This window comes from Zootoca vivipara, chromosome 10 (assembly GCF_965207765.1).
Source record: "Zootoca vivipara chromosome 10, rZooViv2.hap1.1, whole genome shotgun sequence".
In the NCBI taxonomy this organism is placed as follows: Eukaryota; Metazoa; Chordata; class Lepidosauria; order Squamata; family Lacertidae; genus Zootoca; species Zootoca vivipara.
The window spans coordinates 39,245,026-39,261,242 of record NC_142593.1 but is presented as its reverse complement, the minus strand read 5'-3'; the positions used below and the strand labels follow the sequence as shown (position 1 = coordinate 39,261,242).

Here is a 16,217-nt window from a genome sequence, read left to right as displayed (position 1 = left end):
GGAAGGCCCAAGGGGCCGAGGCCAGTGTTAGCAAAGTTGGGGAGGCTGAAGGAATGGCGGCAGAGGCACTGGAGGCCGAGTCAGTACTGGAAAGTGTCATCAGTGGCACTATGCCAAGGGCCCATTCAAGCCTGGAGCAGGCCCCGGACATACTGAGGATGTGTGCCTGGCTTCTTGAGAACTTCAGTAAGCAAAAAGTGGTAGTGGGTGGGAGCCTGTATAAATCTTGTTCTTGTTTTTATGTACTTTGTAGTTTTTTATATTGTAATTTTCTGTTGTGAATTGCCCTGAGATCCATGGATAAAGAGTGGTATACAGGTTTTAATAAGAAGAATAGAAGCAGGGCTGTCCCATGATCGTTGTGCTGCCTGAGCCTGAGGGCAAGATGGTGGCCTCCAATTCTATGAATTCTATGAACAGAAACTGACTGAACACGCAATTCAATCTTACTTCAGCACTGGCAATGGGACAGCATCCTCACATTCACCTGAGGCAGCAGGCTAGTTTAGGGAGTGTGTGATAGACCTATGACACACACAGTTCTAATCGCCAATAGAGAGAAAGGGTGAGGGGGCTAAGGAGGTGAGCTGCTGCCTGAGGCAATTGCCTCACCTTGCCCAATGGTAAGGTTGGCTCCGTCTACAAGTGGAACAACATCTCACTAGAGGTCCACAGTTCCCATGTTAACAAAAAGTTAAGGCATAATAATCAATGTTTCTGAATACCAGTTTCTGGAAAACACAGGAGGGGAGCTTGTGCTTCAATATTGCTTGCAGGTTTACCACAGGCATCTGGTCAGCCACTGTGAGAACGGGATGTTAGACTACATGGGCCATTGGCCTGAAACATCAGGCTTGTCTTACGGTCTTATGTGGCTGCAAATGTATACAAAAATAAATATACCTAACAAAAGAAAGCATCTTGGCCTTGGGAGAAAAGAGGGTTACTATTTCCCTGTGAGGTTATAATGACTTGTCATCATGGGGTCCTTATCTTTATTGTTATTGTTTTGAATTGACTTAGTGTCATTGCTTTATGCAGTGTTGATTTTGTTAGCTGAATAGAAAAATTAATAGAAAGGATGTTTCAGACATGGAAGGCAGGATGAGATATCTAATAAGCAGATTAAGGAAATGTAGCAGGAAAAGGGGCAGTTAAAAGAACAGGCATAGAATGGATTTGATGTTGGTCTCTAGTAGAATAGGCTAGAGATGAGACTTCCCTCAGCCCTAAGCGTATCGCTGCTGTTGGGCTCACATCTGATGGCAACCTGGGCCTCTGCTTGGTGGTGTTAGGCACTACTGCACACTTCCTCTGCTGCTGGTCACTTGCTTCATTCCCCTCCCCAGTGGCAGCATTTCTGAATGTGAGGTAAGCAACTGCTTGGCTCTGATCCACTGTGGCCACCCATCACACGCAAGTTCCCAATGTATAATGTTGACCTGACATCATTTGGGAGCATTACATTTTGGGCAATACAGTCATATCTTGGAAGTCGAACAGAATCCATTCCGGAAGTCCATCCGACTTCCAAAATGTCCAAAAACCAAAGTGCGGCTTCTAATTGGCTGTTTGGGAACTAAGCTGTTCAGCTTCCAAGGTATGACTGTATACCAGGGTGGGGGCAATCATAGATGAGAGTCAACCATGAGTTCATCTCCCTTTCAAGAGCCCTGCCATGGCCACTCACTAATTAAACACATCCACAGGGGTGGGGCATGAGGCAGCAGCGGCATGGCTTGGCAAGATGCCCAACTATAGCAGTCCCTGATGATGGTTCTGGACATGTAAATATAGCTTTGGAATTGCACCTTGCCCTTATTAAGAGGCATAGCTGTCTGTTCCCAATGGTTTTTTCTGCACATAGTGGCTGAGGAATGTTCCAGGGTTTCCCAAACTTGGGTCTCCTGCTCTTTTTGGACTACAACTCCCATCATCCCTAGCTAGCAGGGCCAGTGGTCAGGGATGATGGGAATTGTAGACCAAAAACAGCTGGAGGGCCAAGTTTGGGAATGAAACCCATTTTAATAGAATCATGCTTTATCTTTTCGTTATTCATTTGTATATTTCTAAAGTACTGTTGTTATGGTACTATGGAAGGGAATACTTATTTCCCCGCTTACTTCCTGCCCTGCATCCCCTTCTAATTTCTTTTAAGTGGTGATCCATTAAATAGACTTAGGGTTATTTCACATTTTGTACGGTAGTTTGATAGAACTAGGAAATTCAGCAGAGCTTTCAAGACTAAGACTGAAATCCTAATACCACCTACCTTGGAGTAAGCCCTATTGAATCCAATAGAACTGACTTCTGGGTAGATGTATTAAGGGTGGCAGCCTAAGTTAGCAACCCTTAACAGGAGGGAGTGTGTGGATCTGAAGCTTGTTGCTAAGATCCAGACAATGATCCACAAAGGTAATTAAATGCACCCACACTAGCAAACACCAACTGGTTTATTTACAATGATCAAACTATAAAACTAGCCAATTCATCATTTCCAACACATCAACAAATGTTAGAAATATAACCTTTAAATATAACTCTTCAAATGTAGTTTGCACACTTCCGTTTAGGAAAGGTATGAAGAGGAAGAAAAACACAAGGAAAGACAGAACTCAAAATATTGGTAGCTGCCTTGCAAATATCAAGTACACAGACTTTCACCAACTCAGCTGGCTCCTCCATGACAGCAGATATGTTTGTAGGATGCCCCAGCAGCACAGTGCCATATGCTTAGATAATACACCTCTGTGGCAACTGTTGGACTTTATTCTCCTATCTGCTGGCGCAGTGCCTCATTTATTCAGGAAACGTATCTATGTTTTAAAATATGATCAATTTCAGCAGAGACCATGCAATCACATGCTTTTGAGGGTATTAGTAATCTGGTCAATATTGTGTACTCAGAAAAAGCGTTCACGAGATTCTAATTGTGACAACACCTTTTTACAGGTTGCTAGGCTTATTTTTACAGCACTGTTTATCGATCAGACTCAGAGGGCTTCTCAAGAAGGGAAAAGTTTATATGAAACTGTTCTTCCCTTATGTTAGCTTTTATGTGTAAGGGTAAACAGTTCCTACATTATTAAAGTTGTGGCATAAAAAGAGAGGCATAAAAGTTATTTTAAAAAACTTAACAGCAGGAGAAGGTAAAGACCACTCACTTAAAAAATCAAATGTTTAATAACTGTAGTATTTTGTTAATATTTCCTAGTGCTAAATATTCTTTTTGATAGCCACCTTGCAGATCTTGTTGAAAAGTAAGGCAAGTTCCCTCCCCTGCCAGAGATACGTATGTAGAATGGGAAGGCTGTCCAAGATCTGCAGAGGCCCACAAGCCAAACTGGGTATGGCCTGGGTCACAATCTGCCCCATTAAGCCATTTTCTGCAAACCACACCTACCTGCCCAACACCTGATAGCATGTGCCAGCCTTAAACTGTGCTCCAAATTGTTCATTGGAAGGTGAGGCATGCCCTTAGTGTCAATCAGCTGCTATGGGGTGACAGCAAACCCCAGTGGGATCAGCTGCACTACAGAGTTCCCAGTTGGGACCTCCACATGCTCCAATTGCTCCATGCTGTTAATGCCAATCAGCTGATTGGTGCTTACAGGAAGCCCAAATGAGATGGCAGATGCAGTCAACCCAAGCGGGGCTTGTTGCAAGTGCAAAAATTCTTTTGAATCACTGGCTTGATTTCAAGCCAACAATGCGGCAGCCACGGCTTGAGACACACCTGGGAAAGGGAAATGTTTCTGTGTTTTGAACTGAAACCACTGGTGCAAACATTTTCCTCTGCAGGAGTGGATCGAGCCACGTCTGCAAAGGATTAAAAAACCCAACAACTTTGGGTTACCTGATGCCTTTGTTATGTCAGTGACCAACAGGTGGGTGTCCCCTGCTCACTTGTCAAAATAGTCCATGGGTGGTCAGGATGCAGCCCACCAGCAAGATCCTGCTCCCCACTGCACTGGTCATCAATGACTGGATGGACAACGGCAGAGTTTCTCAAAAGTGATCAGCAGATCCTTAATATCTTGCCATCAAGGTGCCCTGTGACTTGATTAGAAGGCAACTACCCCATGCCATGGCCACAGCTGCAACCACAATGGGGTCTCACTGCTGTCGCTTCTGAACAGCAGAGATTACCGGTATTTGATGGTGCACATGGAACTTCTCCAATCTACAAGGGATGTCTTGTGCATTCATTTCCCCCCTCTTTTGTAACCAGCCATTTTAAAGAACCTAAGTAGAGCCCTGCTAGATCAAGTCTGACATCCCATTTCCCCCTGTGGCTGACCAAATGCCTATGGAAAGCCCACAAGCAGAGCATGAACACGGCAATCCTCTTCCACTGCTATTGCTCCCCAGCTACTGTTATCCAGATCCCAGAGATAATATATTGGCACCATGTCTAGTAGCCTTTGATTTGTTTCCAAATATTTCACAGCATATTAAACTGGGCCAGCCCTACCATTAAGCAGCGTGAGATAGTAGCTGTTCTTCCCAGGTGCTGAGGAACATGGAGTGGTGATGGAGAGCTGAAGAACAGAGTTGTGTGTGACATGTGGTCTTCCCGGTACCCTTAAGCTAACCTGATGCCTCTTTACCAGCACCTCTCAAACTACTAGTCTGGTTGGTTTCTGTATATGGAATGAAAGGGCACTGTCTTCTCATTTCACTCAAGCAGCACAATGTCTTGGGCCAACCCTGATATTAAAACTATGTATTCTAGTTAGTTAGATAGAATTGATGTTGTTAATGTTTGCATTACCAAGGTATCTAACTTACCCAAACTCTGCCCAATGAATTTGAACAAAGGATCTACATTGAATGATGGAGTTACAGAATGTTCCAGTAGCACAAAGAGAGTGGACATATTTACAAGGCCAGGTGGCATTCACGATCCAAAAATGCAAAATTGATGGCGATGAATAAATGATTGCTGCTATGGAAGAACGGCCTTGCAATTTATTGTTGATAGAGCTTAAGCCTCTTGAGCTGGTAGAAAGAATGATTAGGACTCAGAAGGAAATCAATATAGTGAATATCAAAAGGACCATATATAATTCAGTGGTGCTGGAATTCTAAGGTTTGTGTATAGTTCAGCCCACCCTGAATCAAAAAGAATATAGATAGAGCACAGTTGGGAAACATTGTTAATGACTACATTGATCGGTGGGAACTTCCTTCTGTCTGACATTGACGGTCAACAGTATAAACGAGCTAAAACTCAGACCCAGACAAGTTGTTAAGAAACCGACATTTCAGCAGCCCTTCTCTGAGAGTTGCAGAGTATCTTTACATTTCAAATTGCTGGAGGCTGGATGCAATTTGACAGGGGCTGGTGTATACCGTCAGATGCCTGTTCTTTAATAAGATTCCTCAAACATCTTTAACTGACCACAGCAGTAAACAGGATTTCCAGCAGGATAGATCATTGCCTTGATCCATTAAGACAGTTCTTCTGGTATAAAGTTACAATGTGTAACTACTGCCAGCTGTTATGATAAAGGATTGGGGGGGGGGAGAGAAAAATAACTTGGTTTGCTAAAAAGCTTGTCATGTCTAAACTCAAAGCCTATTCACATGGCCATGGGGTATACTGACAGGAGTGAGCCAGCTGTGAATTGCACCGAGCAAGATGGAGTTCACTCTTTATTAGCAAAAACAGGATCTGCACAGGCGAGCCAGGCCAAATCAGCACAACAACTTATCTCCAGCAGTTCTTGTCCCCATGAAGCAGTTGCTGAGAGTGAAGGTCCCTGCCTCCCAACAGCTGCCCAAGTTCCCTCCTCTCCAGGGTTTCCCCCAAGCAATCTGAGACTTGTGCCTGTGTGAAGCTAACTTCTTCGCCCTCTTCATGCCCCTCCTGGTTAGGGGAGACCAGGGGGAGGGAAGCTTGTCACAGAAGGATGGGAAGACAAGGCTGAAGATAAAAGGTTATCTTATAGACCAGAGGTCACCAAAAAGATGACCTCCAGAAGTCCTGGACTATAGCTCCCATCATCCCTGACCTTTGGCCACATTCTCTGGGCCAGAGCTCCCATTCTCTGATGGGAGCTGTAGTCTAATAACTTCTGGAGGGCTTAATGTTAGCTACTGCTGCCATCTACTAATATAAATTCATTCTCTGAGTGATCATTCTTTATGTAGCCAAAATGGCGCCATACAAATCAAAGAGGCAGGTATTGGCGGGCTCTGGAAAATCCTAGGTTTGCCGAAGTATCAAAACCATTTAGGAAAAAAATAGCTGGGGAGAATTAAAAAAAACTCAATAAAGAACAAGCATGCTCAGTGGCAACACTGAACAGAAAGTGCTTGGGGGGGGGGAGGATGGAATGGAATATCCTGAAGGATGACATGGCAAACTGACTGGCTAAAGTGGGAGCACTTCACACGGCAGTGTTTTGTTGCTGGTTGCACCCATAACACTGCAATATAGTTCTCATTTGCTACCATAGGTCTTGCACCAGCACTGTGATTTGAGCGAAGCAATAATAAAAGGATCATCTTTATTAATTCAAAAAGACGTGACAAAGAATCCCATGCATAGCCTGTGACTCATTAGCAACTCATACAGCAGAAGTTACAGCCTCTGCTTGCATCCAGCAATAAAAGTGTCATGGAGAAGTTGTTCCTCTGTTTTAAAGGAAGCCTCAGAAGAATTCTTGTTTGCTGAGAATTACTTTACTTGGAAATTTTTCATTTCTAAAGAGCAATGCGTTAACAGACATTTCATTTAACCAACATTTCCCTTGCAATTCATATCAAACATAACCACCAATTCTATTTATTTTTTATTTGCAAACGTATTTCTATACCACCCACTCACCTAAAATATCAAGGCGGTACACATCATAACATATCATATAACAATGCAAAATAATCACAAGAATGACTGGCTCATCTAAAATGAATGAATATCTATATATCTAACTGAATAAACCTGTCAGGATGAAAAGGTCCTCAAGGGATGCCTGAAAGTCAAAAGCAAGGGTGCCTGCTGGGGCAATATTGCACAGCATGTATTCTGCAACATGGGACTGGCGTGACTAATTGCTCAATTTCTAGATCCCATCTGCACTATAGATTTAAAGCAGCATCATACCACGTTAGGCAGTCATGGCGTCCCCCCCAAAAATCCCAGAAACTGTGGTTGTTAAGGCTACTGAGAATTGTTATTCCTGTAACAGAACTACCATTCTGGGACGTTGCAGTGCTGTGAGGGGAATAGGGGTCTTCTTACGACTCTCAGCACCCTTAACAAACTACAGTTCCCAGTATCCATTGGAGGAAACTATGACTGTTTAAAGTGGTATAATAGTGCTTTAAAAGTATAGTGCAGATGGAGTCCTCGTTAAGGCCAATCAGGCTTCAGAGACATGGGGGACAACTAAGGCCTCATTCACACCACACATTATGATACCACTTTAAATAGCCATGCCTTCTCACAAAGAATTCTGGGAGCTTATAGTTGTTTGGAGACCTCTATTCCTCTCTCATAGTTAGTTTGACGATCAATCCCTCTTCAAATGGAATTTTGGGAACTGTAGTTCTGGAATGGGGAATAGGGTGGGGGTGGAGTTTCTAAATAACAATAACAATAATAACAATAATAATTTATTTATACTCCACCCATCTGGCTGGGTTTCCCAACACCTTTATCAAACTACAGCTCTCAGGATTCTTTGGAGGAAGCCATGACTGTTCAAAGTGGTATCATAGTGCTTTAAATGTGTGCTGTGAATATGGCCTAACAGCAATCCAGATGATCTCAATGATCAAACTGCAATTTTCACTTTCATATTCTCCTTTCAGAGTGACCAGAGATCAATACATGGAAAGAATAACACACAGTATTACATTTGTAATTTCTTCCCCAACATATTTTCAGCTCAGGTGAAAGCATGTGGGCTGCCAATGTCAATATCACAATATAATATAGGACTGAACTTAACAGGCACTTTATGCACCCCACTTTTAGAGTCAATATATATCAGAAACAGGAATAAATTCCCAAGAAATCATCCTTGAAATCAGCTCTAATCTGACAGCTATTTTGTCCATGATAAGCAGTTCCCATATTATGCCAAACAAACCATACTAGCATAGAAGTGGTAATTGGGGGCATAGCTGCCAAGTTTTCCCTTTTCTCGCGAGGAAGCCTATTCAGCATAAGGGAAAATCCCTTAAAAAAGGGATAACTTGGCAGCTATGATTGGGGGCAATTACCAATTGTCTTCCAAAGAATTTGGCTAGAGGTGTGGCTTGTTCTGCGTGTCCAATATGATTTTGGGCTTCTGTTTCCCTAGCACAGTGGTTCCCAACAGGTGGTCCGGGGACCCCCAGGGGTCCGCGAGCTATGCCAGAGGGGTCCGCAAGATGCTATTAGAATAAAAAATATATTAAATATATTTTGTATGATAACAGATTTTTTGTTTTGGCTGCTTCCTGCATGAGCAGAGTCTAGCGCAAAACTAGAATTAGATAGAGGCAGTAGTTCTGCTGTATGCCGTTAGGTGGCGCTTTACAGACGCTACTGTTTTGCAAAGAGGCAGCGCGCGCATTCTACTAACGCTCACCTCAAGATGCTTTGCGCGCGTCGGCTTAATTTGTGCGCTACTGCACAGGTACCCTGTCTTCTCCATTCCCCTCCCTCCTCCCTGGCGTGCGCTGCCTCCTTGCAAAACAGTAGTGTTTGTAAACAAAGCGTTGTTTTTCGCGGAAGCTACAGTTCGCGTAGTTAAAAATGGACCGTTGGTTAAAAAGTGGTTCGTTAAAATGACAAAGGCCTACAGATGAAGAGGAAGATAATGCATTTGATGTTCAAGCAAGTAAGTCAGTGACTCTCGAACCGATCTTGTCAGTGTCCATTGAACCTAAATCGTAACTGTAAAAAACGTATAAATATAAAATATAAAAAGACTCTTAATTTGGCTCTCACTTTTTAATTTTAGGATTAGGAATTAATGGGGGTCCTTGTCACAATAGCGGCTCGATGAGGGGTCCTCGAGAAAATTTTGTTGGGAACCCCTGCCCTAGCAGAAGTCCACTGCCCCATCCCTATGCAACATGGCAAATTGTTTTTGAAACCAATGGGATTTCAATGGCAGCTTGTGGTATGGCGGGGATGTTTTTCAGTGGATTCAAAAATCTCACTCTGCATAATCTAGACTTTGGGGTCATGTAAAACATCTCTTTAGGTTTATCAGTGACTACTTAAGATGACTACATGAGACCTTCAGATTCAGAAGCTGTATATAGTTTAATTCCACTTAATACTAAAAACAACAACAAAAATATTATTTTAATCTTGTTTTAATATTCTTAGTTATTTAATAACATTATAATTATAGTATGTTTCTGTTAATTGCAGGCCTTGTGATTCACATTTCTTTATTTTCCCCTTAGTTTTCATTATACAGCATGTTTCGAAGTGCTGCATTCTTTGTACATGTTATGTCGTGTATGCATGCTTATAATAGACCACTGAGAATGACTTGTGACTGAAATGAATTTGGTTTACTTCTAATTAAGTTGATGTATTATATTTCCAAATGAGTATTCATAAATTATGCCTCTCTAATATGTTCATAGTTATGATAGAAAGCTTCTATGTCAAACTAGTTCATACTATTATGCTTCGCAGAATTTTGACGTTTAGATCCCAATTTGATTCAAGCTTTTGCTCTCCCCGCCCCCCAGTCGGCTTGAGACATATTTCATCTACTCTAGCACATTCATTTAAATGTAAGAACATAAGAAGAGTTGGTTGGATCAGGCAAACAGCTCACCTAGCCCAGCATCCTGTTCTCACAGTGGCTGAACAGTTGCCTGTGGGAAACTCTCAAGCAAGACACAAGCACAAGAGAACTCTCCCCTCTTATGGTTTCCATCAACTGGTATTCAGAAGTATTCCTGCCTCCAACTGTGGAGGGAGAGCATAACCATTAGGGTTGTTGTTGTTGTTTAGTCGTTTAGTCGTGTCCGACTCTTCGTGACCCCATGGACCATAGCACACCAGGCACTCCTGTCTTCCACTGCCTCCCGCAGTTTGGTCAAACTCATGTTGGTAGCTTCGAGAACACTGTCCAACCATCTCGTCCTCTGTTGTCCCCTTCTCCTTGTGCCCTCAATCTTCTCCAACATCAGAGTCTTTTCCAGGGAGTCTTTTCTTCTCATGAGGTGGCCAAAGTATTGGAGCCTCAGCTCCAGGATCTGTCCTTCCAGTGAGCACTCAGGGCTGATTTCCTTAAGAATGGATAGGGTTGATCTTCTTGCAGTCCATGGGACTCTCAAGAGCAGCCCAAACTTTGGCCCTCCAGATGTTTTGGACTACAATTCCCATCTTCCCTGACCACTGGTCCTGTTAGCTAGGGATCATGGAAGTTGTAGGCCAAAACATCTGGAGGGCCGCAGTTTGGAGTTGCCTGCTCAAGAGTCTCCTCCAGCACCAGAATTCAAAAGCACCAATCCTTCGGCGATCAGCCTTCTTTATGGTCCAGCTCTCACTTCCATACATCACTACTGGGAAAACCATAGCTTTAACTATACGGACCTTTGGCAGCCAAAGGTCCATTAGGGTTAGTAGCTATCAACAGCCCTTTCTTCCATGAACAAGTGACTTTGTAGGTGCCAGCAGCATCCTCATAAAACTCAGATTTTTGTAGATGCCAGCAGCAGACAGTGAGGCAATACAGATGAGGCTCCATTGCTCTTCAAGCTTCCCATCATGATCTCTGCTGCTTACCGAGAGTGGAGGGGTGAGGCATGGGGGGTCTGTGGCGTGGTGGAGCCAATCCAATGTTCCTGCGGATATGCACTGTGCCCAGCTTCCTGTGCCTTGCCCCTCTGCACCCCTTCTCAATAAGCAGCAGCACCCGACCATGTTGGGAAGCCAGGAGAGCAATGGGCCTTACCTGTGCTGCCTTACTGGCTGCTCTTGGATGCCAGTGAAAGATATCAAAGTTCTTTTGGGCACACAGGCACATGATGGCAGCCCCTGGATATTCCTATGGGTGGGTGTGATCACTGAGTCTTAGGCAGCCATTGAGTCGGAGCCAGGAAGCAGAAGTTGGGGATCAAAATAACAGGGTAGTGTAGGGGTGGGGATGAATCAGAGCTCGGAGTCTGAGGCAGAGAGCAAACCAAGGCAGAGGAGACTTATCACTGCCCAAGTAAAATCCCATCTTGAACAAAAAGCCTTTGTAACTCTTCCTGCTGAGGTGGGCCAATGACTAACTAGGGTTGGTGAAATCGCAGTACCTGAAAATCCTTTACTGGCTAGGGAGATGTTCCCTGGTGACTCAACACACAGGATACCTGTGGTGGGAAGAACAGTGTGGTCTGAGTTCTAACCCTGTTAGCTACTGATAGTAAGTTCTGAGTCTTTCCCTTGATGCATCTTGAATCTTATATGCTTTCTGTCCACAAGCTACACATCGTTTCCTATTGGCTTCATGCCAAGTTACACTTTCAAAGGTAAAACTTTTATGTCTCATTGAAATCTATGCTTCATTGAAATACATGTTTCCATTAAGTAGCAGTTTGGTCTTAGCTTCTACGAGTATTCTTCCATCTCCATCTTAAGTTTCCTCTCTGGACATGCAGCCTCAGGTAATGAATCAGTGCATACCTGTCATACAAACAGCAGTGCATTCCCTTTAGGCTAAAACACTCTTCTTCATTTAATTAAAATGATTACATTTGTATTGAATTTTTTTTAAAAAAGAAACTACTCTAGGCTTGTCATTCTTCTTCCCTTTCTACGACATTACCATTCTCTGCACCACATTTTATTTTTATTTTTTTCCCAGAAGAAAATGTTTGAATGACAGGTAGCCAATGAAAACAAGAGCATGCAAAAAGAAAGAAGAAAGAAATGATCAGTGCAAAAGTCAATGGACTATTCTCAGGGAAACACCTAAATAACAGGTTTTACTAGAAAAGAAAGAAATGCACAAAGATGGGTAAAATAGAGCAAAACATCTGTCTGCTTCTAATCTAACTGTACTCATGCACAAATACAACACCCCCCCTATTTCAATAATCACAGTGCAACTAACTAACAAAATATCTCCTTTCTCACTTCCCACAGCAATTATTCCAATACAAGGACCTAGAGATGTACAGTTTTGCTCACCACCTCCACACCCATCTACTTCTGATGTGGGTCCCCCATCTCCCCCAAGCACACCCAATACAACAACTGGGGAGAAGGAAGAAAATTTAAACCAACTTTTAGCAGTAAGTCAGACCATGTTTTCTTTTCATACATTCCTCCCTTAAATCCATCCAGAGAAAGGAGGAAGGGTCGAGAATGAACTTGGGAAAAGAAATGAGAAAAGTCACTGCAGCCCTGCTGGCTTCTCCTTTTGTTATCTGGAATGGCATTCATTTCAATCAATATCAGAAGCAGCTTCAGCATAAGGGAACTGGGTCTCTTGCCTAATCTATTACTGCTCTTAAAGATATGGAAACATGCCCATGGCTTCTGTGATTCTGCTTGTGATTTTTAAAAGGGATTTTCCATTAAAATTCCAGCTCATGCTTCCCCACCTATGCAAAATGAGATATCATTCCAAACTTGGAGACAGGGGAGAGAGGAGGCAGGTACAGTCCTGCTCTTACCAGGTATGTGCCACTGTGAACCGCCGCTGTTTCGGTATGTTGCTGCTCAGAAGCATCCTGCGCAAGAGCCTTGGAGAATTTCTAGGGGAGATGACGGGCGATAGCTTAGGAGAAATAGATGAAGACTTCCTGGATGTCTTGAGCTTCTCATGCTGCAACAGGTTTTCCCTCAGGGTCTTCACAAGATCCTCATTGAGCCACGGATTTTGACAATGCGGATTATCCACTTCAGGTACGGTCAAGGTGTCTGGGCTTGTTTGCTGAGCCATGTTTCCAAAGCAACTGATATTTGCGAAGTCTCTCTATAATGCAACGTGATATTTGTTTTGGCTGCTCTGGAGTTGTTGCTTTTTTAAAAAGAGAGAAGTATTTCCTCCTGCCAGTTTTGTTCTGAGGAACCATACAGAGCTTCGACTCTGACCCAGCCTATTCAGATTTCGGCATGCTTCTGCCTACGCTCAGATCGTCTCTTGTACAGATAATGAAGCGCAAAGGGAAAAAGCAGGCTAACTCGAAGCTGGTAGGCATTGCCACTCCTCTGACAGTCCACTCTGGCGGACTCTGCTCACTCCTGCCGGCTCTGCTCGCAAGTGAACATGGAGACGAAGGCAGAGCGTGGAGCGACAGCTCCTGTGCCAGAGCAATGAGGCTGCCTGTCAAACTGCTGGAACTAATGCACTGCAGCTGCTAGAGTGACTCCTGATTATGTACACAGAAAGGGCCGGGAGGAGGGCTTAAACATTGGCACGCTGGTTTTGTTTGGCTATCATTTCCATCTGTTTATTGCTCATTCTGAAGGGAGGGGCTGGGGATGTCAAGTGTGCACTTCCGTCCCACCCTCCTCCCCACAGTACCCGAGCTATGGTTAGTTTTTCTGGGCCGGGGGGTGGGGTGGGGTGGGGTGGGGGGTTAGCTACTGCATTTTGCTGGTTGTTTCAGCTCTTCTTGTTTTCAGCTCCTGTGATTTATATGGCATTACAACTTGGGTTAATGACTGGGGATTATGCTGCGCTGGATAGAACGTTTTGTTGGGGATTATACATTGTTTTATTAGACTGCTGTTTCTTGCCATTCCATGTTGTAAAGCTATTGCATCATCATGTGTGTATTAAGTGTAATAAAGATACAGCAAACAGTAAATAAATAATAAATAAACAAATGCACCCACATACCCCAACCTTCCCAAAGGTGAACAATTTTTTGATTAGAAAGAACAGCTATAATTAATAAGAATGTTTCCTTTATTATTATTATCCTAAAGCCTTAAAGGTAAAGGTAAAGGGACCCCTGACCATTACTGGTAGGTCCAGTCGTGACCGACTCTGGGGTTGCGGCGCTCATCTCGCGTTATTGGCTGAGGGAGCTGGCGTACAGCTTCCAGGTCATGTGGCCAGCATGACAAAGCCGCTTCTGGCGAACCAGAGCAGCACATGGAAACACCGTTTACCTTCCTGTTGTAGCAGTACCTATTTACCTACTTGCACTTTGACGTGTTTTCGAACTGCTAGGTTTGTGTAAACAAGACATACGGTTGCATCTCATCTTGAAAGTGTAGATTCCAATACAGTAGTTCACAAACTTCACCATTCTATAAATCTGTCTGGACTGTGCCACTTTTTTCTTCTCTTCTAATCTCAGAGCTTGCCATTCCAGATGGATGGCATAATATTATTTTGTAATTTGTCCATTACGACACTTCCATGTACTAATGGAATATTTAAAAATAAGAATAATATTTTTGGTAACAGGTTCATTTATACTACTGTGATTTTGTCAAACCATAATAATGGTAATGTGGCTTACCTTTCCAAATCCTTTTGACCCTTTTGGTCCACTCTACTGTGATCATCATTAGGCATTGTTGAGTTGAACAAATAATTCTTAACCATAATGATACTTGGCTTTCCCCCCCACTGGTTGGTGGCTGTAAATTACTGTCAGTGGGAGAGGTAGAATGCCTTTGGCTCCCAGTTGCTGGGGATCACAAGTGAAGAGGGTGCTTTTGTTCTCATGTTCTGCTTGTGGCGTTCCCAAATTCATCTGATAGGCTACTCTGAGAACAGGATGCTGGACTAGGTGACTCATTAGTCTGATCCAGAATTTGTTCTTATTAGCTCAACATGCCAGATTAATTTACCTTACTACTCCAAGTTTAATGAAAGTGCACTTTTGACTTTGCCACAAGGAAGTCAAACCAGCCCTCTCAAGAGATGGGTTATTGGGGTGTAATCAAGGACAGCAGGGTTGGGAAACTGGTTGGGATCCTTTCCAGTTGCTTCATTTAAAAGAATGATATCGCATAACTGAAAAAGGGTGGGGCAGGAATATGAAGCACCCTACAACAGTAGGGGACAACTACTGCCTTCAAGCTCTGGGATACCTATGACTGGACACCCGAGGATTCTGAAACAAGGTGGACCCTCCATCTGATTTAGCAAGACTCTTCTTGTGTTCTTATCTGACTCATGGGGGGAAATCTACTGGGAAGCTTTCTAGAACAATCAAAATAAAAGAACAACAGGTTTTCCACCTCAAGCACCAGAATATATTGAGTCAGCCTCCTGAAGACAAAAAAGAAAAAAGGAGAAACTCTTGCTGTGCCTCAGAAGCCCAACATAAAAGCCATGATGTGGTGTACAACCCATCTAATTAGATATTGCTAATTCCCAAGCTGGTGGCTTCCCGTTACCATTAACTATTTCTTAAATGTTACAATTATTGTTTTAGAATGGCTCAGAGTAATTAAGTTAATGTAATCACCATGTCTCTTCCTCTTTAAGATCTCATTTTGAACAAGAGATCCATCTTTGCTCAAAGCTATTATATAAAGGGCACGCTTCAGCTGCTTTTGGCTATTTCTGATGGATGAATATATTTTTCAGCAAGAAGTTTGAATGACATTTCAGGGCTTTGTTTCTCAGACCTGCACCCAGTGCTCCCTAGCTACACAGGAAGGGGAAAAGCTTGTATAAACACCATTACTTTTCTGCTTTGGATGTCAGTGAAGGTAACCATGAGCTCAAAACTCTTCAACCTCAGCATGTACAGCATTTTCTTATTTCATCAATGTAAAATGCAGCACCAGCAGCAGTGGTATTTATATAGCACTCTTCATTCATGAAAAAGGTGCATTTATCATTTTCAAAAGCTGTAGAGGGGATCAGATTACAGATCTACTGAAATCACATCTAACTTGGCCTTTAGTTCTCCCAAACTGTTATTTACTAGCAGATATTTATTTAATGCAATATTAACTTTATTATTATTATTATTATTATTATTATTATTATTATTATTACTACTACTACTGTACTACTACTACTGCTATGGATCCAGGCTTTTCTGGACTATATGTGCTGAACCGGATAGTTACCTGAAAGTGACTATTCTGTGCATGTCAACTGAGAGTATGCCCCATTGATTTCAGTGAGACTTTCTCCTAAGTAAGTGTGTAAAGGACTACAGTCTCCCTCATGTCAGTATCAAATTCATGCATGAACTATTTTGTAATAAGAACCAAATTCCAGATGTCATTTTGTTTCTTGTAACTGGATATAATGTTATTGTTTAGTCGTTTAGTCGTG

General features: G+C 42.8%; 1 protein-coding gene across 5 annotated transcripts in view; it reads right to left on the bottom strand.

The window, feature by feature from the left end:
* The window catches only part of PDE4D (phosphodiesterase 4D), a 632,406-nt gene that overhangs the window by 362,744 nt on the left and 253,445 nt on the right, over nt 1–16,217 (bottom strand). Inside the window, exon 1 of one of the 5 annotated variants that reach the window (XM_035100835.3) lies at nt 12,634–13,876. The exons of the other annotated variants lie outside the window; for them this stretch is intronic. Within the exon in view, the coding sequence (XP_034956726.1) occupies nt 12,634–12,902 (269 nt within the window). The 5' untranslated portion in view covers nt 12,903–13,876. Of the gene's footprint in view, nt 1–12,633; nt 13,877–16,217 lie in introns of those variants that run through there. 5 annotated transcript variants of the gene reach the window in all.